Source organism: Heliangelus exortis, chromosome 25, assembly GCF_036169615.1.
Source record: "Heliangelus exortis chromosome 25, bHelExo1.hap1, whole genome shotgun sequence".
Taxonomy (NCBI): Eukaryota; Metazoa; Chordata; class Aves; order Apodiformes; family Trochilidae; genus Heliangelus; species Heliangelus exortis.
This window is the reverse complement of record NC_092446.1, coordinates 4,863,512-4,886,309: the sequence shown is the minus strand read 5'-3', so window position 1 is coordinate 4,886,309 and position 22,798 is coordinate 4,863,512. Positions and strand designations below refer to the sequence as shown.

General features: G+C 48.8%; 1 protein-coding gene and 1 long non-coding RNA gene across 2 annotated transcripts in view; one reads left to right on the top strand and one right to left on the bottom strand.

Moving 5' to 3' along the window:
- The window catches only part of LGR6 (leucine rich repeat containing G protein-coupled receptor 6), a 109,404-nt gene that overhangs the window by 57,612 nt on the left and 28,994 nt on the right, over window positions 1-22,798 (top strand). Inside the window, exons 5-6 of the mRNA XM_071768649.1 lie at window positions 13,036-13,251; window positions 20,950-21,021. Coding sequence (XP_071624750.1) covers window positions 13,036-13,251; window positions 20,950-21,021 — 288 coding nt within the window. The remainder of the gene's footprint in view (window positions 1-13,035; window positions 13,252-20,949; window positions 21,022-22,798) is intronic.
- Window positions 15,056-22,466, bottom strand: LOC139807564 (uncharacterized). The gene is made up of 2 exons (XR_011730609.1): window positions 21,817-22,466; window positions 15,056-20,804 (listed from the first exon to the last, which is right to left on the bottom strand). It is a non-coding gene; the product is annotated as an uncharacterized lncRNA (long non-coding RNA).

Below are 22,798 nucleotides of genomic sequence, written 5' to 3'. Positions count from 1 at the left end.
CTTTCAAATATCTAAGTCATTTTCCACAAGTTTGTGAGACTCTCGTGCAGTGGCTGCCAGAAAATGATCCATCCTGGAACACCCCTAGCTCCCCCCCAGTTAATGGTTTCCAAGCATTGCTGTTCAGGCCAGCTGAGCCCCCATGTACTTGTGCTGCCCAGAGACTGCTTTTCCATTCAGCAGGGGAAGTGGCTTTAGGGGACATCCTGACAGTTCATGAGTTACTGGACTCGTGTGACACTTTGGGGAATATTAACTACCTGCTTTGCAAGTTGGAGACACATGGTAAGCAAGCAGGACAGCTGGAGGAGGGGGTGAAAACAGGAACCAGCAAGAGTGTGGTCACAGTACCAGCTAGGAAGTTTGCAGCAAGTTTAGGAGTCTCTAACAGCAGGAGCTCACCATACCCAAGGAGAGGAAAATCCATGCAGAAAGAAATTCCAACGAATATTGTCACTCACAGAGCAGAAGGAAAGTTATTCCTCCTATTTATCGGGGAATAATGTACAGGTAGGCAGGGGTCTCCTGTCCAGAATGATCAGGAAGTCAGTGGCACAGTCAGAGAATGAACCCTGCTCTCTGGAGTACCCCAGGAAGCTTTGTTCCACACTGGAACCCTCCTGCATCACACCCCCCCCCCCCCGTGTGCCTTCCCACACAGAGGGGTTTGTGGCAGCTGGAACAAAGAATTCCACTTCCAGGGAAGGAAGCAGCATCTCCATGGCCTGGGTCCTGCTCTCACAGCTGGCTCTAGAAGTCTAGAAACAAGGAAAGAGAAGCACTGGCCCTGTGTCACAGAGAGTGTTGACAAAGCCTCTGCCATCTCTTCCCTTCCCATCTGGGTACATTGAGGATCCATCTCCAGGCCAGGAGCCTTCTGTGCAGGGTTCACATGGCAGGTGTGGTGTCACCCACAAAGGACATATTGGGCAGGAACCAACAACAGGAGGACAAGAGTCTTAACTCACCTAGAAGAGGTTCTCAGGAAGTTACTGAAGCTTCAGTCCTCCCCAGGCCAGGCAGCATGCCAAAAATCCTGACTTTAGATTCAGTGTAGGTGAGATGGGAGGGTGCTCCCCTGTGGATGGTCTCCAAGAGGTTGTTCCCATTGCCCAGGCTGCTCCCCCTTTTCTAACCAAAGAAGATGCAGTCCTGAGTTTTGGCAAATATTTCAAATGCACTAACAGGGCCTTCTCCTGCAAATTAACACAGGTTCTGGGAAGCCTGGCAGACCAGCTGGGGGTTTCCAGTCATTCACCATCACTCCGTGCCAAGGGCACTCACAGGTCTAGGACACCCATTCCCGTCACTTCATGTCCTGACCCAAAGCTTGGCTGCTCCAGCCTGGCTTACAGTGGATCCCTGAGTGTTCCTCATCAGGGATTTCACGTGGCTGGGGCCACTCCTCTGGAGTGACATCCACCTGGGGTTCCAGAGGTGTCCATGACTCACTCTGCCCCATGGATGCCAACCAGCCCGGGAGACAAGTGTCAAACCCACCCAAAATGCCCCCCATCCCTGTCAGACAACCCCATCCTTACCCACACCCCTCATCACAGGTCCTGTGAAGCTGCAGCCATGCCCGGGGGCCAGAATCAGACCTGCCCTGCTCTCCATCAGCTACAGGATGTGGAGGCATCACTGCCTGGAGCCCAAGCTGTCAGGAAGGAGACCTTGGCAGAGCTCTGTGGATGAATACAAAAAGGAATTTGGATTTCAAAAGAAGATAATACAAAGCTCTGGAGACTCAGCCTCCTACCAAGTGTGAGGGAGCTGCTTCCCAGAAGGCTTGCTTTATCTGGGAAGCATTTGGGAAGCCCCGTGGGGAGGATTAGAGAGAACACGCACCCCTGATGGCAGCACTGGAGTGCCAGGGCTTTACGTAATGCTGGGATCCAGTTGTGATCTCCTGGCAGAGGATCTGCTTACCAGTGGTTTATAGGTGCAGTAACAAAACACCCTAATGTGTATTCTGGAAGAGTCGTGTGTCAGTCTAATTAACGACTTTGTGGTTTGTGAGCACTTACCTGAAGCAGATGGGCACTGTGACTGTTCCTCTGCCAGGCAGAAGGAGTCCAAGGTATTTCAAAGTGAGCAGGTGCTATAAATTATAATTACCAGGCTTGCAGAGGTAGAAAAAGCAAAGAGAAACCTGATGGATTAAGAGATCAAGATAAAGTCTTGGGTTTTCTTTTTCAAATACTTATGGAAAGTGATTCGAATGGCTCTTTCTGGAGCTTCTGACAGCTCAGCACTTGGGGAAGGTGCTCAGCGTGTGCCTGGGTGGGTGCTGGTTACAGAGGGGGAAGGAGGGATGAGTGCCAGGAGAGTGTCAGAGCTTTTCCAGTATGGACAGCCAGATGGTGGCCTCAGGACAGGCATCACAGCTTCTCTGACCTGGTTTTGAGGCTCCAGGAACTTGAGACTTCCAAGCTGCCCAGTGCAGCTTTCCCAAGGTTACCACTGGTTCAGGTCCATAGTGCCAGCCTGTGTTCCCAGTGAGGTGATGGGATTTCTGCCCTACATCCAGGAACCCCAAAGCTCTACATTTCCCTGATGTTTCCTTCTCCACACAGGGGAGGAACTGCACTCATAGCTAATTGCTGGGATCTGGGGAGACTTTGGCCAGGACAGGAGCATTAGGACACAGCAGCATAAGCACAAAGCTCCCAGGGTCACATTTTGCCCTGCTGGGCCATGGCTGAGAGAGTCCCCTGGGAGGCAGTTCTGGAGGACATAGGAGCCCAGGAAGGATGGGCATACTTTAAGGAGGTAATTTTAGAGGTGCAGGAGCTGACCATCCCAAAGTCATGGAAAACAAGCTGACAAGGAAGGAGATCAGCCTGGCTGAACAGAGAGCTTTGGCTGAAACTCAGAAACGTAAAGAAAGTTTATGTTCTTTGGAAAAGAGGACAGGCAGCTTCTGAGGATTACAAAGATACAGTGAAGATGTGCAGAGAGAAAATTAGAAGGGCCCAACTGGAACGAAACTTGGCCACTGTGGTGAAAAATAACAATAAATGTTTCTATAAATCAACAAGAGGAGAGTTAGAGAGAATTTCCATCCTTTTTTCAATGTAGAGGGAAACACAGTGACCAAGGATCAAGAAAAGGCTGAGGCACTTAATACTTTCTTTGCCTCAGCCTTGAATAGCAGGACCAGTTGTCCCCTGGGCACACAGCCTGTCTCCCCATGTGGTTTATGGAGTGTTTCCCAGTAGTCCCAGTCCTTTGAAGAGCACTAGCATTTTTACTGCAATGATAAAGCAATAATACATTTTCAAAAGCCATTGTCATTTGGAAAAAATGCTTGGAAGAAAATGCATCACCTTTTACAGGAGCAAAACCTCTGATTTGATCCCTGTATCCTTCATAGGACCCAACAAACAGCTCCACTCATCACTACCCCCTGTAACCTTCAAAGAGCAGCCATGGGATCAGCTCTGCTGGCATTTGGTATTCCAACAGAGGAACGTGGGCCAGGTTTGGAGCTGGGATGTTGAGTGGCTGGGTCCAGGAGGCTGATGTCTTCATGCCTCTGCTATGACTGGAGTGCTAGATCCTTCCCTCGTGGTGGGAGATCCTCGGATACCACCAGGAAGGAAACCAAATTCTTCTGAATCATCCTCCATGGCCTCACCACACAGCCTTCCTTCTCTTCTGCTCTGCCCAAGTCTCCCTCAGGCAGACCAGGTGGCTTTGTCTTCCCTGACCATAGCCCTCCTGATACCAATCATCTCAGCAGTGCAAAATGATCACCATCTCCAGAGAGTGAATCACCAGCTCTTATCTCAGAACCCTGCCTGGGGGGATGAATCACTCTCTGGAGGACTCTGGTTTTCTCTTCCAGCTATGAAAAGGTTCTGTGGGAATAAGGTTGGGTGAAGGGTGTCTTTTGTACCCCCGAAGAGCAAAGAAATGCCCCTCTTGCCCCCACTTTCAGCTGGCAAAACCAGATCCCCAAGCTAACACACATCAGAGCATGGGCACCAAAGCAGAACTGAACACCATGGTCCCAGCTCACACTTGTGTAGCCCTCAGAGAAAGCTCTCAGAGGACATCATCTTGCCCAAAAGTACAAGTTCAAGAATCAGGTCACCCACTAACCAGAGAGGGATTTCTCTGCACTCTGGAGATGGAGAGATTTCAGTTTTTAAGCACTGTTTTTGGGGCAAGTCAGGAATGAGAAAGGCTTCTGACAAGGGAACTGGCTATCATCACATATAGGGCTTTTTCCTGTCATAGGGGAACCCAGATGGTCTGATTAGAGCCTTTTCTGCTTAGGAGTAAAAAGGAATGAAATGCAATGTGATATCCCATTACAATGACCTCAATAGCTTTGTTTGAGAGGAAGGTTTAGAGACCACACACAAACTGTTGAATCTCAAGGAGCAGTTCTCTTTAGCAGTGCCCCAATAAATCCCTACCTCCATTTGTCCTTCATCCACTACTCCCTTGCTTTGATCACAACAATAAGATATTTTGAGGTTTATGTAAAGGAAATGCTTGTATGGCTCGTGAGTATCCATGCTGTGAAGAATCCCTGGATTCATCTCCCAGGAAGAGGAGAGTTGTGTTGTTTATCAGGCTAATAGCTAAAAGTTTGCTGAACTTCAGTTATGATAACACTGTGTGGCAGAACTGGAAAATAATACAGAAAAAAGGTGTCTGCATAGATCTCCCCTCAAGAATGGTCAGCAGGGACAGCAACTCTGCCCCTGACTGCATTGGCTGCCTTGCCTGTGGACAAAGCATGTGAAAAGCAGCTCTGAAATGACAGCTTCTGAAATTCCTTCCTCAAATGTGTGGAGGGGAGACTCTTCAGTGCCCAGTGACCTTGAGCTGGGCCATCCTGTCCATGATGATCCTCTGAGTCAATGCCTTTCTTGAAGGCTTCACTTTATAGTTTTCCCTTTCATTGAGCTCGTGGTTGGCAGCAGCTGGCAGGGGGTGGTGATGAGTGACCCCCTTGTCATGCCCCAGCACCTCCAGGATTCACCAGCTGGGCTCACAAGTGGTCACAGCACAGGTTGGCTTGGGCTGTATTTGCCTGGCAGCAATTGTACCTGCTCAGCTGTGCCCTTTATGCACTGTGCTTACCTAAAAACTTTTCTGGTTTGGCTTCTGGCAACCTCATGCAGCAACCAGGATTTGGATAAACGTTCAAGAGATCATTCACACCAGGCTGAAACTGGGAGTGACCCTTTCCCTGCCCACCCTACAGTGACCTCTAAGCAAAGGTCCCTAAGAACGGGGGCTGACAAAAAGAGAAACTTCATTCCACCTCTCCTGGGCACTGCCAGCTCCCAGATCAGGCTGGAAAAGCTCTCAGGAAGAGACCTTCTCTCATGTTGCCCTCCCAGTGCCCAGAACATCGTAGACACTGAAGAAATAATAATAATAAGCCCAGCTCACACTCTCAAGCTACAAACACACTCTTGCATCTGAGTCAAGTAGTGGGTTCCAGTGTGGTTTGCATTGACCTTTCTCAGGGGGACTCAGGAGCCTTAAATCACTTGGTGCTCCCTGGTAGGGACCCACTGAGGAAGGTGGGCAACAGGTCCCAGAGGGTACACAGCAGACACAGCACATGGCAGGAAGATGGGTCCCAGGTGTTACACACAGTAGATGTGTCAGTGCACAAGGACCCCAGATGTTGCATTCATTGAATGTGTAAGCACCCCTGATGAACCACAGAGCAGCCTCAGGTGAATTGGAGATGCACAGGCAAGCAAGAAATAAACTGTATATTTAATCTGGCACCCATTTTAGCCAAATGATGTGATAGACATAAGCAAAATTTTAGGAGCAGGAGGAGCCAGCCCTGTGCATGACAGGAGCCATCAGACATGGTATCTTCAGCAGCAGGAGCTCAGTATCATGATCTGTGAGGTCCCTTCTATCCCAAGCCATAGATGGTCCAAGCAGTCTTTATCCCAACAGCTCCCAGCAGTGCCAGCCACTCTTGGAAGGAGGCAGCTGCATAACATCTGTCCAGCTGTGGGTCACTCGTGTTCACTGAGAAGTGATGCACCACGTGCATGACCATCAAGGCTCTCAGCAAAGGCCTCTCCCCAGAAGTCTATGAGCTACAAGAATGAGGATTATTTACTTTGTAAAACAAACCTGGTGACAATGGGTGGACATGAAGGGTCCTATGGGTGCTCACCCAGCACAAGGAGGCACCCAAACACACCAGGGCCCATAAACAGGAGGAAGCCTCCACCTGAGTGTCCATCAAATTGTAACCACCACCAATCCAGCAATCACTGAGTCAAACACTGCAGGATGGACACCTGGAGCCCTATCTTCAGGTCAGCTCATCAGTGGAGAATGGCTGGAGTAAGGCAGACATGAACCCAGATGTGACACTCCTGGACAGGGACCTCGGGGCAGATCTGGTCTGGATTTGGTCCTCATGCATTCAAGGTGTGAGCTGAATTTTATGTCCCAGCACATGCTTGGCCTTGGGAACCTCTCAAGGCAACATGGGCTGTTCAGAGCTCCCCTACCCAGGAGCAGGATGGGAGCTCCATTTGTCCCCAAGAGATCCCCTCCCTGCTCTTTTCCAGCTGCTTTTTTCCAGACATTGTGTTTCCCAGTAAGGATGCAGGACCCACACTGCCTGCTGGACCTTGAGCCTGCTTAACCTCTGGGTGCTTTTTGTGCCTTCTCCCCCTCCCTGTGTCTTTCACCCTGGGCCAAAGGGGCAACGCTGGGCAGGCAGGGAGGAGGCTGCTGAGGGAATCAGTGCAGCACTGGGGAGCAGCTGCCCAAGAGTCAGCAGTTCCTGTAGCTGCACAGAGGTTTTGGCAATCCTTCTCCTACGGTTCTGACCTTAGGGGTTTTGGAGGTGTCTGCAGCTGTGGATAACAAAGCCCTCTTGTCTGTACCCTAGGCACGTTGTGTGGAGTCTGGGTATGGCTCTGATTTCATTTCCTGAGCATCCCTCGTGGAGGCTTCCCAGATGTACCTATCCAATTAAGTCAGGACTGAAGACTCATTGGAGTCCAAATGGAGACCAGCAAACTTTTCCACTAGGTCCTGTTCCACAGCCAAATTGGGAAATGTTTACATCTTGAACTCTCATTCACTGCCTGAGATGGTTTTCACGAGAGTTTTTAGCCTGGAAATGGAGGTAAAGAGCTCTTGTGAGTCTTGCTTGAGGGCTTTGAGCTCTTCTGTGGCAGGGGCAAAGATCCCAGGTATTGGAGCAGGGCTCCAGGGCAAGGCTTTATCTGTACAGTAACGTGTCAGACCCCCAGCAGGGACCTCTGCAACCAGACCAGGGTGCTCAGAGCCCCAGCAAGCCTGACCAGGGATGTCTCCAGGAACAGGGAACCTTTCTGGGCAACCTGGCCTCGTGTTTCACTACCCCAGTGTAAGAAATTCTTTCTAATGTCTAGCCTGAATCTGCTCTCTTTCCACTTAAAAGCATCACCCCTTGTCCTCTCACTACAGGCCCTACTGAATATCTGTCCCCACCTTTCTGATTGCCCTCCATTAGGTTTTGAAAGGCAACAGCAAGGGCTCCCTGGAACCTTCTCTTCCCCAGGCTGAACAACTCCAACTCTCTCAGCCTTTCCTCCTAGGATTGGTGCTCCAGCCCCTGGATCATTTTCATGGTCTCCTCTGGGCCCACCCCAACAGCTCAGTTCTCCCACTCTCTCTGCAGTTTGGTGTCACCAGAAGGACATGGTTGTCAGAGCAGAAATTTTACCCAATTCCTCACCTTCCAGGTTAGCACTGCCATCCCTGGCTGCCTTCTTCTACCCCACTTGGTATCAGTTGATGGAAGAAGACCTTGCTCCTCACCTGGGTCATTTGGGCAGGCTCATGGACCCAGAACCTCCTGCCTCTGTGTATCTGGGCCACACTGGGTGCTGTGCCTGGCAAGGAGAGCAGCAGTGGTGGAGCTGGCTTGCAGCCTGGTGTGGCAGAGGGTGACACTTTACCTTCCAGCAGGGTGGATTGCAGGGCACCAGGCTCCCTCCTTGCACCTTCAGCTCCTTGCACACCGAGTGCCCAGGCTGCTCGAGGCTGGGTTCTGACTCAGTGCATCTGGGAGTTTTGCCTGAAAAAAGGAACCCAGGTCTTGGCCCCAGTCGTGAGCAAGTTATCAGAGAAGTTGAGCTGCAGTGACATCATCTCCTTCTTATGTTACTACAAGGAACTTAGATCTATTATGGGATAGGAGGTAACTCAATTGAGCCTTTCAAGATAAACTCAGACAGGAAGAGAGACATGAGTGCCTGGGGGCACCAATTAGACATTTCTGGTGAGATCAGCTCCGTTCAGCCAACACACACGTGTGCTGGGGACCTGGAAGACAACAAGCACCTCGCTCCTCGAGAGGGGTGGGCAACCAGCTCCTCCTCCCACTGCTGCCAGGTCAGTCCCAATGCCTTCCAAGATCACAGCTTTCGCTCCAGACTGTCCTTTCTTTATGCTGTTGGCAGATAATCAAGATGCAGAGGAGCTCCCTGGTTTGAAGAAGGAACAGCCGAGCCCAGTACCACCCAATGCTGCATAAGATACAACATAGAATTGTTTAGATTGGAAAACACCTTTAAGATCAGAGTGTCCAACCCTTCCCCCATCCCTGCCCAGGCCACCCCCACCCCATGTCCCTCATCCCCACATCTTCAGGGCTCTGAAACCCCTCCAGGGATGATGGGGACTCCAGCCCTGCCCTGGGCAGCCTGGGACAGGCCCTGACAACCCTTTCCAGGCAGAAATTCTTTCCCAGCTCCAACCTAAACCTCCTCTGGCACCACTTGAGTTGTGCCAAAAGTTCCTCTTGTCCCATCCCTTGTTCCTTGGGAGCAGAGCCCGACCCCCCCTGGCTCCAACCTCCTCTCAGGGGGTTGCAGAGAGCCAGAAGGTCTCCCCTCAGCCTCCTCTGCTCCAGGATCAAGCAGCTCCCTCAGCTGCTCCTCTTATCTTTGGTGGCAAGTTTTTCTTATCCAGGGATACAGTAGCCCAATATATTGCAAAAAATATTGGTGTGCTGGTGGGTGGGGTGGAGATTGAGGTTCCACTGTCCTGCTGTGATTGGGCAGTGGAGAAAAATCAGGAATTCTGTCCTGCAGAGTGCTTAGTGCAGAGTTTGTCCAAGGCATCCAGACAGACAGACAGACAGACAGACAGTATTGGCTCCACTGTGTGAGGCAGAAGAGCAGTAAAAGCTGAGGTATTTCCTGACAGGATGGCACTGCTCAGGGAACAAAGATGACACAGACAATGCCTCTGACCAAAAGTCAAGGGACTTCTGATGTTCTTCTCAAGCAATTTCTTCTCTCCCCCTCCTTGTAGTCCCTAAACAAGAAATAGAGTAAAATCTGAGCTGATTCCAGGCTCTTTTAGATTTTTTAACTAAGTGTCATTTTGGAGTCATCTAAATGCCCTACAGCTATCAGCAGTAGATGCAGATCCAAACCCAGAAGCAGATGATGATTTTCATTTGCTGTTGTTCTTGAATGTCCCACTTAACATCAGCTCCTTCTTCCTGCATCTCTCGGGACGATGCTCTGCAGTGCCTTCCTTGAGCCTGTGAAGTCACTTGGAAATCCAGTCCACACAAACACCAGGAGAGCAACTCTGTGATCTTCTCTCCAGATCTACAACGCTGCTTTACAGCAGGCATGAGGTGAAGTCCCACTTCTAAGCCATCCAGCAGCTCTTAAAAGAAGTATCTTCCCCTGTAAGCAACAAATGGGTTAATGCTTGCAAGGAAAACCAACTGAGTGATTCGGTGAAATAAAGTCTAAAAAATCTCCGTGGAAGGTGAGGAGCCAGCCCCAGCCTGCACTGTCCCATTTACCCACTAATCAGCCCAATTATCTCAGGTATAAATCATAACACAAAACACTTACGGAGCCAGAGTCACACACGGAAGAAAGGAGAGAACTGTTGGGTTGGTTTTTGTTTAGTATAATTGATATAATTACTAACAACTCTGTGCCAAGAACTTCAGCTTTTCTGCTTCCAGAAGAGAGTGGGGAGCTGTCTGAAAGCCATAGCAATTAGCAATCCCCACATGCACAGTTTTTATTAGAAGGAATGCACCTCTATTCCAGAAAGACCCAGCAGGTCCCTGAGGAGCAGTTAAACAACCCAGAGATTTTTTGGCCCCAGGAGCACAGCCATCACTCCATCCCTGCTCCCTCTTCACTTGGTGGTGATGCAGAGGCACAGCAGGAATCCTGCCCGTTGTGCTGCCTGTGAATGCCTTCCCCAGGACACTTTCTTGCTCCGAATATCAAAATTCAAAGGCTCCAGATCCAGGCTTTCCTCCAAGCAGGCTGCTGTAGCTGAGGTTGCACAGGACCTTGTCCAGCTCGTTGCAACCAGGAGAAATTCCCCCATTTCCCTCCAGTGAGGAATCTGCCTGGGGTCTGTTTTTCACACCTTGGAGCAGATGAAGGCAGCAGTTACGTGGCTGTTCTCCAGTGTCCCACGGACAGTGACCCCGCTCATCCCAACACCCCTCATTGCCATCAGGCAGACCCTGCAAGGGGGGGCAGAAGACTTGGGGTTCATTTGAGTCTTGGAGAGCTGATCCCTCACTGCCAGCAGGGTGTGGAGGCATGGAACAGAGCCTGGCTGGGACCTGCAGCGTGTCCACAGCCAGTGGGCACCCCAGAGAGTTAACAAACTCCTTGGATGAAGCTCAGTTATTGTCCCCGTGCTAACCATAGGGATCTGTAAAGACAGGGAGGTGTCCATGAGTGTAAAAAAATTCACAAAGGACCCATGCACCTCACTGGCACTTCTCTCATACTCATGAACCATAGATTTTTTAAAAATGCCTTTCCTGAGCATATGTGGAATAGCCATGGAGCAAACCCATCAGCACCAAAGCACCATCACACCCAAGACAAACTCCATCTCAGGTCACATCTCTGCCTTCACCCAGGGCTTCATGATGATTGTGGGACATCAAATGAAGCAGCATGGGGTCCACCTCACTCCCAGCCCTGTCTTGGTCAGTTCAGTCTGGTGTACCAGTCCTTGGCTCTGCTTTACCATCTCCATTTCTGAAAGTTTAATTTGGTTTTGGAAAAGGATAACTATCGTCAGTGGATATTTTCATTGTCTGGTCTTCAATTAATTAAAGTTGAAACAGAGCATTCCCATTAAAACAATTTTCATTAAACATATAGGGATTTGGATGAAGAATGTCTCTGAGAAATGCAAACAGTACTTCTGCTTTTTTTAAAAACAGACTACAGTGCCAAAAACTAACAGAATTCTTATGCTGAAAAGGGGAATGGGAAAATTAAGAAAAGACTAATATTTCCCACACAAGCTTTAATTTTGGTCAAAAAATTCTTGCTTGTCCCAAAACATTCTGATGAAAATTTTCTAATATTCTGATTTGTTTGTAGTCCTGGTGACAGAAGGTGAATTGAGGCAGACCTTGCAACATGCCCACTCTCTTCAAGAGGAAAATATGCACTGTCTTGTGCCAGCCCCCTGAGCAAAGATGCAAAAAATACCATGGGAACTGAGCTGAGCTTTGGGAGTGATTGAGCTCTTGTCATCCTCAGCTGGATCAGTAGAGCTGGCTGGAAAACTCCCAGCTGAGCAGCCTTGTATAAGAAAATGCCCTTTGCAGCAATGCAAGTGTCCTGCAGTTTGGAAAAAACACAACATTGGTATTAAATCCATCATAGGCATCATTTCAGAATTATGCTGTATCAAGAACTGTCCTCTGTATTTCAAGTGCAGTAGTTGAGGAAGATCTCAGGAAGGTGAACTTGGGAATGTTGTCTGAGCTATTTGGACAAGGGTCTGGTTCCAGGGGCAGCAGTGTCTGGGTGTCTGCTCCACTGTGCAACTTCCATATGGTCAAAAATATTAATTTTTATAGCATATTCCTTGATGGAGGATTGTCAATTTGAGGGCTGGGCCATGACAGTTTCATTAACTTTCTTCTCTCATGATTTAATAAGAGACAAATTGCTTTCTCTAGGTAATTTGCATTCAGAGATCTTTCTTTTAGATAGCTTGGAAAAAATCAAATAAGATATGTTGGCCATGAGTGGAAATCAGAACTTGCTTTCTCCCTGGTACAGTTGGTTCCTGGTATTTCATCCAAATTTGAAATCTTTTCCTCTTATATTTTGGATTCTAAAATGTACAGATAACACATTGTATTCTGCTCACCATTGTTGAAATAAGAGATTTTAAGAGAGATGGCTCTCACACATAGTTTTTAAGCTTTTTTTTCCTTTCCCATAATAAGCTTAATAATTTTTGGCTCCTCATTCTATTGTGGAACAAAAACAAGTCTTAAAAATCAAAGTTTCTCACCAAATTAAACCTCAAATTCAACTGCCTCAAGGTTTCCATGATGATTTTAAAAAAAATAAATAAATCAATTGGCAAATCAAGGAGAAAGAAAGGCCTGAACATGTGGGGTACAGAGAGCAGAGGCTTAATTCCTGCCCCATGACACACGGTCTGACTCTCTCATTGTGCTTTTCAGGTAGATCTGGCGGTTCAGATCAAACACAGTACCCTGAGCAGGGTTGCCACATATTTCACATTTCCAGACAAATCCTTTTCTTCTGGAATGGAGTTTTGGCCACACACTTGGCTGTCCTGCACCTCCTGCCACAGTGGGTCTGAGCAGTGTGTGGGGTGCCCCAGTTAGGGCTGTGCCTCTGCAGATCCATGGCCCCAGGGGCTGCAGCTTTGATGCTCATTTTCAAGAGGGGCGACTGCAAGCCACAGGTGGAGGCTGCCCAGCTGGTGGGTTCCTGGGAAACAACCTCTTCATTTAAGAAGCTGCCATCAGCTGGAAGCACTAAATGAGCATCAAGCTGGGATCACCCTCGGTGGTGGTCAAACCTCTCCAAGCAGAGGCAGGAGCCTTGCATTGAGACCTCCTTACGCTAATCACTATTTACAGCCTCACCCAATCTCCCTGCCCATCAAGCCATCAGCATCAAAACTCCCTTTGCACGCACTATGGGCAGTGCCAGCTCTGTCTCTGACTTCTCCCCACCCTTTTTCTTTCCCACTCAGACGCCTGGATGCAAACCTCATCTCTGTGGTGCCCGAGAAGAGCTTTGAGGGGCTGCTCTCCCTGCGTCACCTGTGGCTGGATGATAATGCCCTGACGGAGATCCCTGTCCAAGCTCTCAACCACCTCCCAGCACTTCAAGCCATGACCTTGGCTCTCAACCAGATCTGGCACATCCCTGATTATGCCTTCCAGAACCTCAGCAGCCTCGTGGTGCTGTAAGCTTTCTCTGCTTCTTATTCCCTCAAAGCCACAGCTGGAACAAGGTGCTGAGTGTGCCTGGCCAGAGATCCTCCTGGGGAAGACCTGGGGGTCACTCCCCAAGAGCAGCTCCTTGCAGGCAGAGGTCTTGTTCAGCAGAGTCAAGGAATCCCCACTGTTTGATCTGAAATGCTAAAATGGCCTCTGTATGTTTTTATCATGGTTTTCTCACTTTTTACTGCAGAGCCACAAATCTTCCCGATATAATTAAAAAAGAAAGCTTTCCATCTAAAAAAAAAAAAAAAAAAAAAAAAAATCAGTATCTGTAAACAGATTTTTTTCCCCGGGATGATTTAAGTAACAAAAAAGCTTCTCATTTCTATTGCTACCTCCAATCCCGTACTACAGGAATTTCTACCAACATGGAAAAAAAAAAATGGAACAACTTGCAGCCAGCTCAAAAAAGCAATTTTATTGTCTTGGAAAGCATGCCAAGAAACTTTTGGACCAATATGATATATTTTGACCAAAAGGTCTAACCTCAACACTTTGTCCAAGCCTGTGAGTGCTTAGCATGACCATGCTAGAGATGCAGATCCATTCTCCTTTGCTGTGATCACAGCTCCCCAGAGCAGGTTGTTGTCCTGTTTGCATTGTAAACACCTTTCTGACAGCACTCAGAGCAATGCAGAGAACAGTGCTGCTCTGGGGAGATACGTGGGCCAGCAGGGAAACATCTACCCCATGGGCAGTGAGAGACACTGAACCAGTCTGCAGCCTGTGATCAGAAAACAAAGTTATCTTTGGCAATGAGTCCTTTTTGTCAACAGAGGCTGGACACTATGTGGCTATCAAAAGGGATTCTACGCCTGCAAATCAGCCAATCATCACTTTTTTGGTGTTGATAGCAAGTTCAGGTGTGATTGCCAACTACTGGAGAGCTCATGTATCTCCTTAGAATCACAGAACCCCAGAGTGGTTTGGCTTGGAACAACCCTGAAAGCTCATTTAGCTCATCCTCCCTGCCATGGGCAGGGACAGGGACACCTCCCCCAGCCCAGGGTGCTCCAAGCTTCAGCACTGCCAGGGATGGGGCAGCCACAGCTTCTGGGGGCAACCTGGGGCTCAGCACCTTCACACCAAACAATTTCTTTCCAATATCTCAGTTTCACTTCTTTCAGTGTGAAACCATCCCCCCTCACCCCATCCCTCCAGGCCCTTGTCCCAAGTCCCTCCCCAGCTTTCCTGGAGCCCCTTCAGGCACTGGAAGGTGCTCTAAGGTCTCCCCATTGCAGGGTCTCCCCTTATCCAGCCTGAACACCCCCAACTCTCTCCCCCTGGCTCCAGAGCAGCTCCAGCCCTCTGAAAATCCTTATGATCCCCATCTGGATATGAAATGCCACCTTTCAGTTTGCTAATATGAACTGATACCAGGGGATTAAGTAACCTCAGCATGTGCTGCCTTAGTGAAAGTTTAGTGATTATTTTGCTTTCAAAAATCTAAAGTGTTTACAAAGCCATCTGGCATAGAAAGTGCTTGGGCAAAGCACAGTCCAGCATTCTATTAATCACCAACTTCAGCTTCTTAGAAAAAGCATAAGTACTTTTTTTAGGAGAAATACTAAAAACAATTTGAGAAATGTCAAATAAGTAGTTTTCACCCACAATACTGCTCATTCTACAAGGCATCCCATGACAATTGTAATGCAACCACTTCATTCAGCTTTAATGGCTAGCACGGTGGGTGAGCTGACATTTGGAGTTTTATTTCAGTCTCAAAAGCATGCTGCTTTCATTCTGGCTTGTCCCATACTTTGGGTGAGAAGAAATTCCTTTATTAAACAGGCAAGCTCAAGAAATAAAAGTCATTGACTGTTAGGTCACAAGGGAGAGAATAATATCCCACCACAGACAATTGGAAGGGAACGTGTGTGATCCTGCCAGGCAGTGTGGGACATGATGCTGAATTTTTGTGGGATCACAAGTGTTTGGCAGAACTGGCCCCATAAATCTCTCCCATGCTTCCATGCACACCCTTGTCAGCAAGCAGCCAGTGGAAAGTCACCCAACATCCTTCCTGTGGCCCTGCCAGGCACGGTTTCCTGCTTCAGACTCACCCACCAAACACTCCCAAAATCCACCCTGGCTGGGCAGGGAAGCTTCGAGGAGATTTTCCCCACCAGGATGCAGATGGTCCATATATGCATTCCTCTCCAATTGGCTGCATTTGCATGGAGATGGAGAAGAGCTGGCTGCTAACATGAACATTTGGGGAATTTCTAGCCTGAGAGGTATTAAAATGAGCACCTGGCAGAGAAGAGCCAAGGGAAGGTGTGGAGGAGCTCGGGGGAATCTCTCACAGAATCACAGACTCATCAGAGTTTGAAGGGACCTCTGGAGATCATTTAGTCCCCCCCCCTGCTAGAGCAGGGTTGCCCAGAGCACATTCCCCAGGGTGGCATCCAGGCAGGTTTGGAAAGTCTCCAGAGGAGACTCCACAACCTCTCTGGGCAGCCTGGGCCAGGGCTTGGTCACCTTCCCAGTAAGGAAGTTTTTCCTCAAGGAACCTCTGGTGTTCCAGCTTGTGCCCATTAGTCCTGTCACTGCTGAAGAGCCTGGCTCAATCCTCCTGACACTCACCCTTTAGCTTTTTATAGACATTGATAAGATCTCCTCTCAGTCTTCTACTCTCCAGGCTGAACAGTCTTAGGGGGTCTTTCAATCCTTCTTCACAAAAGAGATGCTTCAGTCCCCAGTCATTTTTGTTTCCCTTCTCTGGACTCTCCTGCAGTTCCCTGTCTCTCTTGAACTGGGAAGCCCAGAACTGGGCACAGTTCTCCAGATGTGGCCTCACTGGGGCAGAACAGAGGGGCAGGATGAGCTCCCTCAACCTGCTGGCCACTCTGCTCCCTCCTGCATCCCAGGACACCATTCGACTTCTTGCTCACAAGGGCACACTGCTGGTTAAATTCTATCTACCAGGACTCCAAGACCCTTCTCCTCAGGGCTGCTGTCCCTACCCCAGCCTGGTGCAGGGGGTTGTTCTCTCCTACACAGCCTGGTTAATACCCATGGCCATGGCTAACCAGGGCTGAGGACACGGTCATCCCAGGGGCAGGGATGTGCCCTTCTCTCCTCCACAAACCTTGGGCCTTTGCAAAGAAGTGGATGATCATCTGCATTGATCCAAGCATCAGCATCAGCATACACAGTCCTCAATCTGGAATGAGTTAAGGGGCTCATTTTGGCTAATAAATTACACCTCTGTTGAGGAATGCCCTGATCTTATTCCCATGTATTGCTGCTTGAGGGCTCTAACCAGGGCTGCAGGGTGTCCAGTGAGCAGAACCTCATGGGAATCATCCATCGGGAGATCTGTGACCCTCAGGAATTGGCACCATCTCTTCCTCAGTTTTATAACAAGGGCTCCACGTGCTGTGGTGTTGGCACCATGCTGCTGATGGCAGAAGGAAGGTGGCTTGTCTGATCTGTTCCCTGATGGGAACGGGATACTGAAGATGTTACCTATGAGTCTGATCTATTCAGCACAGAACCTCTCAGCATCTACAAGCAGAAATAGTCCGGATTTTTTTTTTTTTTTTTTTTTCAGCTAGTGATTTTTATGAAGCACAGGGTTTTTTTTACAGAAAGCATCTTCTCTCTTGGGCATAAAAGAGTTTTCATCTAGAAATGAGCATCTGAAACCCCCATGCTGCTGATAAAGTGGATGGCAGCAGTGCTCATTGGTGTCCCTCATCTCTGTTGGCTGAATTCAGCAGAAAGTCCAAAGATGAATCACAGCACTTCTTCAGCCCCAGAGGGGTTCACTGGTCCTGCAGCAAAATCTCACAGGGACAAATCTGGGAACTGCAGCCAAAAACTTCCCCAGCACCACAGTTGTGTCCTTGCTGCCACATCTCTGCGATGGGCTGCAGGTCCCTTCTTTCTTGGTGGCAGCAAAGGGGCTGAAACCAATCTCAGCAGAGATGTGTGTGTGGATGGGACACAAAGTCACAGGGGGACAGACCAAGCAGTAGAGAGGTTTGCTCTGCAGCCCTGTAATGATGGACCTGGCTGGAGAAATTCTTCAGGTACTTTTCCTTTCCTCACACCTCAGCCTTAGCTCCTGGAAACCCCACTGAGTCAGACATTCCTGCAGTGCTGAACCATCCCACTGTCAAAAGAACAGCATTTGCTGCCTTACACTGAGTGAGCTTGGAACCAGTGAGTGAACTTGTCCCCAAAATGCAAAAAAAAAAAATTGATGCTCCACTCCTCTGGCCCTGAGCCTTCTCTACCTGCACACAAGTCTTTCCAGATCAAGGATTGGTTTTGAACATGGAAGTTCTTTTCATCCCACTGCCACTGGACCTCACAGTGGTTATGCCTCTGGTTTCAGTATCAGACTGTTCTCCAGGATCTTTTAATCTGCTGGAAGAATACATGGAAAAGAGAATGAAATGAAAATGAGAAAATCTCTACAAGGAGCACTGCAGGGATGATTAGGAAAATCTCCTTTGTGCCAACTTTGTCATTAGAAATTGCTGGCAAGGACAAAATATCTTCCTTCTAGAAACTGTTGTGGATTTTTTCTTAGGCACAAAGGAATTTTGTAAGGCTGGTTTATTTTCTGATGTGCTTTTAAGGTCTCATCACCTGAGACATCAACCAAGACAAAGCATCTCTCTGTAGCCTCTCAGGGGGGTTGTGGCCATTTGGTGTTCTGCAGCCACTGTTTATTCTGTCTTTTATTAGTTTATTAGCCTTCTATCAGTTTATTCTGCCTTTCAGCAAGGCATGGCCTGGGTTCCTCTGCCCCATCACAGGATGTGGCAGCCCTTGTGCTGCTGCAGGAGCACGTGGGGTGAATTTTCTGCTCTCCTGCCAGAGGTCAGCCCTGAAAATTGCTTTTGTGAGGAGGCCACTGCTTTCTTATGGAGATGCACAACTGGAAAACAGTCTGCATGCCAGCCCACAAAAAAGCAATGACTGGCTTCTCATTCTTGGGCAAACCTACTTTCAGGGATGACTGTCCCAAACCAGCCTCACTCCACAGTACTGACCTGCACAGGCAGATAGATCTTCAGTCTTACTCATTTTGCTGAGGACAGCAGTGGGTACCAGCTCCAATAGCAAGGCCTTAAAGACTTTTCACAGTTTTGCATCACAAGAGGGTTTTTTATAGCCCAGAGACAAGTATCTTGAGTTGCTGTCACCCCAACTGTAATTTACAGGGCAGAATATAACATCATGTGGGCTGAGCTCAAATTAACAAACACTGGAGATGTTGCAATTTCACTTGTTAAAATTTGTTTACCCAGGGAGGGGAAAAAAAAAGGCAGCATAGAAGAAAGGAATGTCTTTTCAAGTGTTTACCTCCCAGCTCTCTTGTTTCTATTATTGCCATGTGGTTGGGTAACAACTCTAGAGTTCAACTTGAACAGTAATTTTATTTTTTTTTTTACAACTCTCTTTTTTGGTTGTTTCTAATTTTCTCACCAACTAAGAACATCCTTCTAATGCTTTTCATTAGTCTGACTCCAAACAAAGCACTTTAGGACCAAATATAAACACAGCAGGTGACTGCTTTTCTCTTCTGTCTCCTTGCCTGACCTGAGTGACAGTAGTCAGGTCAGACACCTCAGACAAAGTGTCCTGTTGTACCACTCCAAAAAAATCTCCAAGGATTTCTTACCCAGCCTCCAGCATTTCTTTTCCCCCGTGCTGTCCCCTTGCAGGAGTCAGAGGTGTGGGGCAAGGAGTTCCTGGGGTACCTCTTGCTGCAATGAGAAACTCCAGATCCCAACCACTGCTCAGAGGGACCCAAATTATTGGCACCAGCCAGCACTGGAAATGACAAGTGAAGGGAAGCATGATCTGAAGCTATCCCACAAAATTTGCTAGAGAAAACCACCTGGATGTGAATTTGTTTTCTTGTGACAAAAAGAAATTTATCCCTTTAAGATTCTGCTTTTGATCTCCTCTTCTAAGAGCATCTATAAAACGCAGGTTTCTTGCAGGCAACTTCCTTTCCTTCTTTCTGTTCACTCAAAGGAGCAAACATATTTTCCCACCCATCTTTCCCCTCCCTTTCCCTTCCACTGAAATGTTGGTACATTCTCATCCCAACAACATCCCTCTTGGGCTGCTTTCTGTTTTGCCCCCACCAAACTGCCCCGGAGCCTGGCTGCTCCTCCCCTCCCAGCTCCCTCCTGTTTTACCCAAGAATATTTGGCAGTGGAAGCTTCCTGTGCTCAGCCAAACAGCTCTCACTTGAATCCAGCTGGAGTGAGAGATTTTTCAAGCCGAGACAGATTTAGCTCAAGCAGCGAAACCTGAAAAAGTGATTGATCCACCTGCCAATGTGGAGCCTCCCCCGGGGTTTTTGGGGAGGAGGACAAAGGCTGGGAAGGGAGAAGAAAACCCCAAAGGCAAGTGGTGTGACAGCAGATTAACCACATGGTGTGCTCTGTGTTAAAGGACTCTGAACTGAACTGAACTGAGGAGGAAACCAACTCTGGTAGAGAGCAAAGAGGCCAAGATCCTGCCCAGAGGACTTCAGCTCCTCAGGGACATTTCTCTCCCCAGACCACCAAGCCCAGCCTGGTCGAGATGCAGGCTGGCATCCCAGCAGTGGGTTGTGTTCTCCTGTTTTACAGCAGATTTGTCCTCAGGCTGCTCCAAGGTCTCTCTCCATGAACCTCAGGCTGTCCTTGTGTGATTCCAGAGGGAGATGCACAATGAGCTGTGCAGCTCCCACCAGCTATAAATGAAGTAATTTGGCAAAAGTGCTAAGATGTGTACACACACACACACACAGGGTTCGGCAACTGGAAAGAAAGAAATCAGGAATTAAGGTCCTGGATTAGCTAAAAAACCATGACATGGGAGTAAAAGGCCCATGGAAACAGGGAGCCCAGCAGACAGGACTCCAGGGAACTCATCACCAATGGAGCTTCCAGGAGAAAAATTCCCAAGCAAGCAGTGCTTGTACTGTACTCCAGCATCAGTATTAAGTCTGGGAGGTCCAGAGGTCCACTAGATCCACATTTGTGACATGTAGCACCAGGATGAAGGGGTATAGTGAAGAAATTGCTGCCTTGGTGTATAGAGTTTTCATCAGCCCATCCCCTGTGCTTCAGCCAGACACTGAAACATTCACTGCAATCCAGGATAATCCAGGAACTGTCAGAAATAATTTTTTTTCTTTTTTCTTTTTTTTTTCTTTTTTTTTTTTTAAGATAATAAACTGTGACTAACAGGATGATTTTTAATTCAAAGCCTTCTTGCTGCTACTGCTGCTATGGCTCTGAGGAGTACAGGTATGGCTGTTCATGGTGCCCATCAACAATTGTTGAAGCAATCTGGGACTCTGTTGGGTTGGGCCCAATGTAAGTTGAGATCTTGGGTGTTTCTTGCTCTTGTCTCTTGCTTAACCACGTTCCTCCAAAGTCCCCTGGCAGTGGTGAAAGTGGAGGTCTTAGGGAAACTCCTATGGCAGCCTGGATTTCCTGGGAAATACGGGAGCTCTGGAGCTACTCTGCAAGCACTGTTGCCCCTGGAGCTTGTCCTGTGGGGAAAGAGAAAGGACTTTGTAACCCCTCGTCATCCCAGTTCAGTCTGTGCTCAGCTGGCAGGATGAGCCTGGCCAATGGCTCAAGCAGCAGGATAAGGTCAGCTTGCCCTTCCCCTGACCATCTCTGTTTTGTCCACAGGCACCTGCACAACAACCGGATCCAGAGCCTGGGAGCCAAGGGCTTTGATGGGCTGCACAGCCTGGAAACCCTGTGAGTCCCCTCTTTTCTTTTCTGACCTAAAGATCTGGTGAGTGCAGCACAGGGAAGGGCTGATGGCTCTGGCTCAGCCCCACAGCATCTTCACTCCTCACCACGTTCTGAGGGCAGCAGCAGGGCTGGCCCCAAGCACCAGCCCAGCAAGGTGATGTCCAGGTCCTGGTGGCAGCCCAGACCTTCTCCCTGCATCTGTGCCCACTGCTCTGGCTGTGCTGGTGCTGGGGAGGGGGGTCTGGACGTGTGGGTGGAGAGGCACGGAGGAGGCTCTGAGGCTCTGAACACAAATCCAGTCCTGGTGATATCCAGAGAGCTCCCAGGTATGCAATGCTCAGGGGATGCCCTCACCTTCTCATCATATGCACGTGGTCCCAAAGCCTCCCAAACTCTTGACTCCACTCAGATGAGGAGCTGGGCTCTCCTCCTCTTGGCCTGGCCACTTGTCACCTCCAGACCAGCAAGCATTTCGAGTCACTGATATCTGAGGGACACGCTGTTCCCCAGGTGGAGCCACGCACCTCATGTTCATTTCCAGCCCTCATCTGCCCTGCTGCCCAAGGCTGCCCAAGCTTTGTGGCAAAAACCAGCCAAGATTTGGCTTGCACCAACCCAGCTGAGCTGCTAAACCTGCATCTCCCTACCACCTCCCAGCTCCTGTGCGTGTGGAGACTCTGACAGTCTCTGCACAACCCCTTTAACTCAAATTATTATTACATTCTGTTGACAGCATTTAGCAGATTTTCTTGGCTTGTGGAAGCCAAACTGTGCTCTCAGTTACCCCGTGGGCATTACCTCCTGGAAGGCAGCAGGATGGTGAGGATTGGTGAAGACAGGAACTTCTCCGGGGTTCCTAAAATGAGTGTCTGTGGCCAAATGTTGATTACAAGCCAGGCACAGCCGTTGAAGAACTATAGAATCTCAGAGGAAAAATAAATCATTTTGGGCTTTTCAGAGAAGTTTTAGGTCCAGAAACCTCCATTTCCCTAAGGGAAATATTTGTTCTCATATTCAGCTCGACAGGGAAATTATTTTTATCAAATGCACCCAAAACTTCAAGAGAAGCAGCACCGACTGCTCCATGCAGGTCCCAGCAATAGGCACAACTACACTGGACACCTGCCCCAAAAATTGTCATTTCTGCAGAAACAGATCCCAGCAGAGCATCTCTGGGTTTGGAGAGGACCTGGCCTCTGTACTTTAGGAGGGCAGCAAATCTAGAAAGAGGTGAAGTGAAGGCAGATGAATGACTTCATGTTTCTCCTGCTACTGGGCACGTCAGCTCTTCCAGGTCCATGGCAGTAGCAGCTCTGTGTTTTCCACATGGATGAGGGGTAGATGTGCAACACCCACCGGGTCTCCACCAGTCCAACACCAGCATGGAGCTGGAGAAAGTGTCTCCAAGAAAATTTTCTCTCTCAGGGCAAGATCTGGCTCTTCACCAGCCCCCCCCAGACTCCTCTTTCTGGGGAGGAAACTTGGGCAGGAAGGTTGGAAGTAAGTCAGAGCTCCTCTGGCCAGATTCCCAATAGGGTTTCAAAACAGCCTTGAAACTGAGTGCAAGTCCCTCACCAGTTCCCAGTAGATTGTGAGAGACACAGAGCAAACCTTTAGGGCTGTGGAAAGAAACCCACGTGTGGCTGAGCCATGAAACCATGTGTTAGGTGGTCAAAGTGGGTGATACTTGGACTTTTTTAGCCCAAGTAGGAGGTGCTGTGGCCCTGACTGCTGAGTGCCACACACATGGGTTGAGAGAAGTCCCCAGGACCCCATGGGC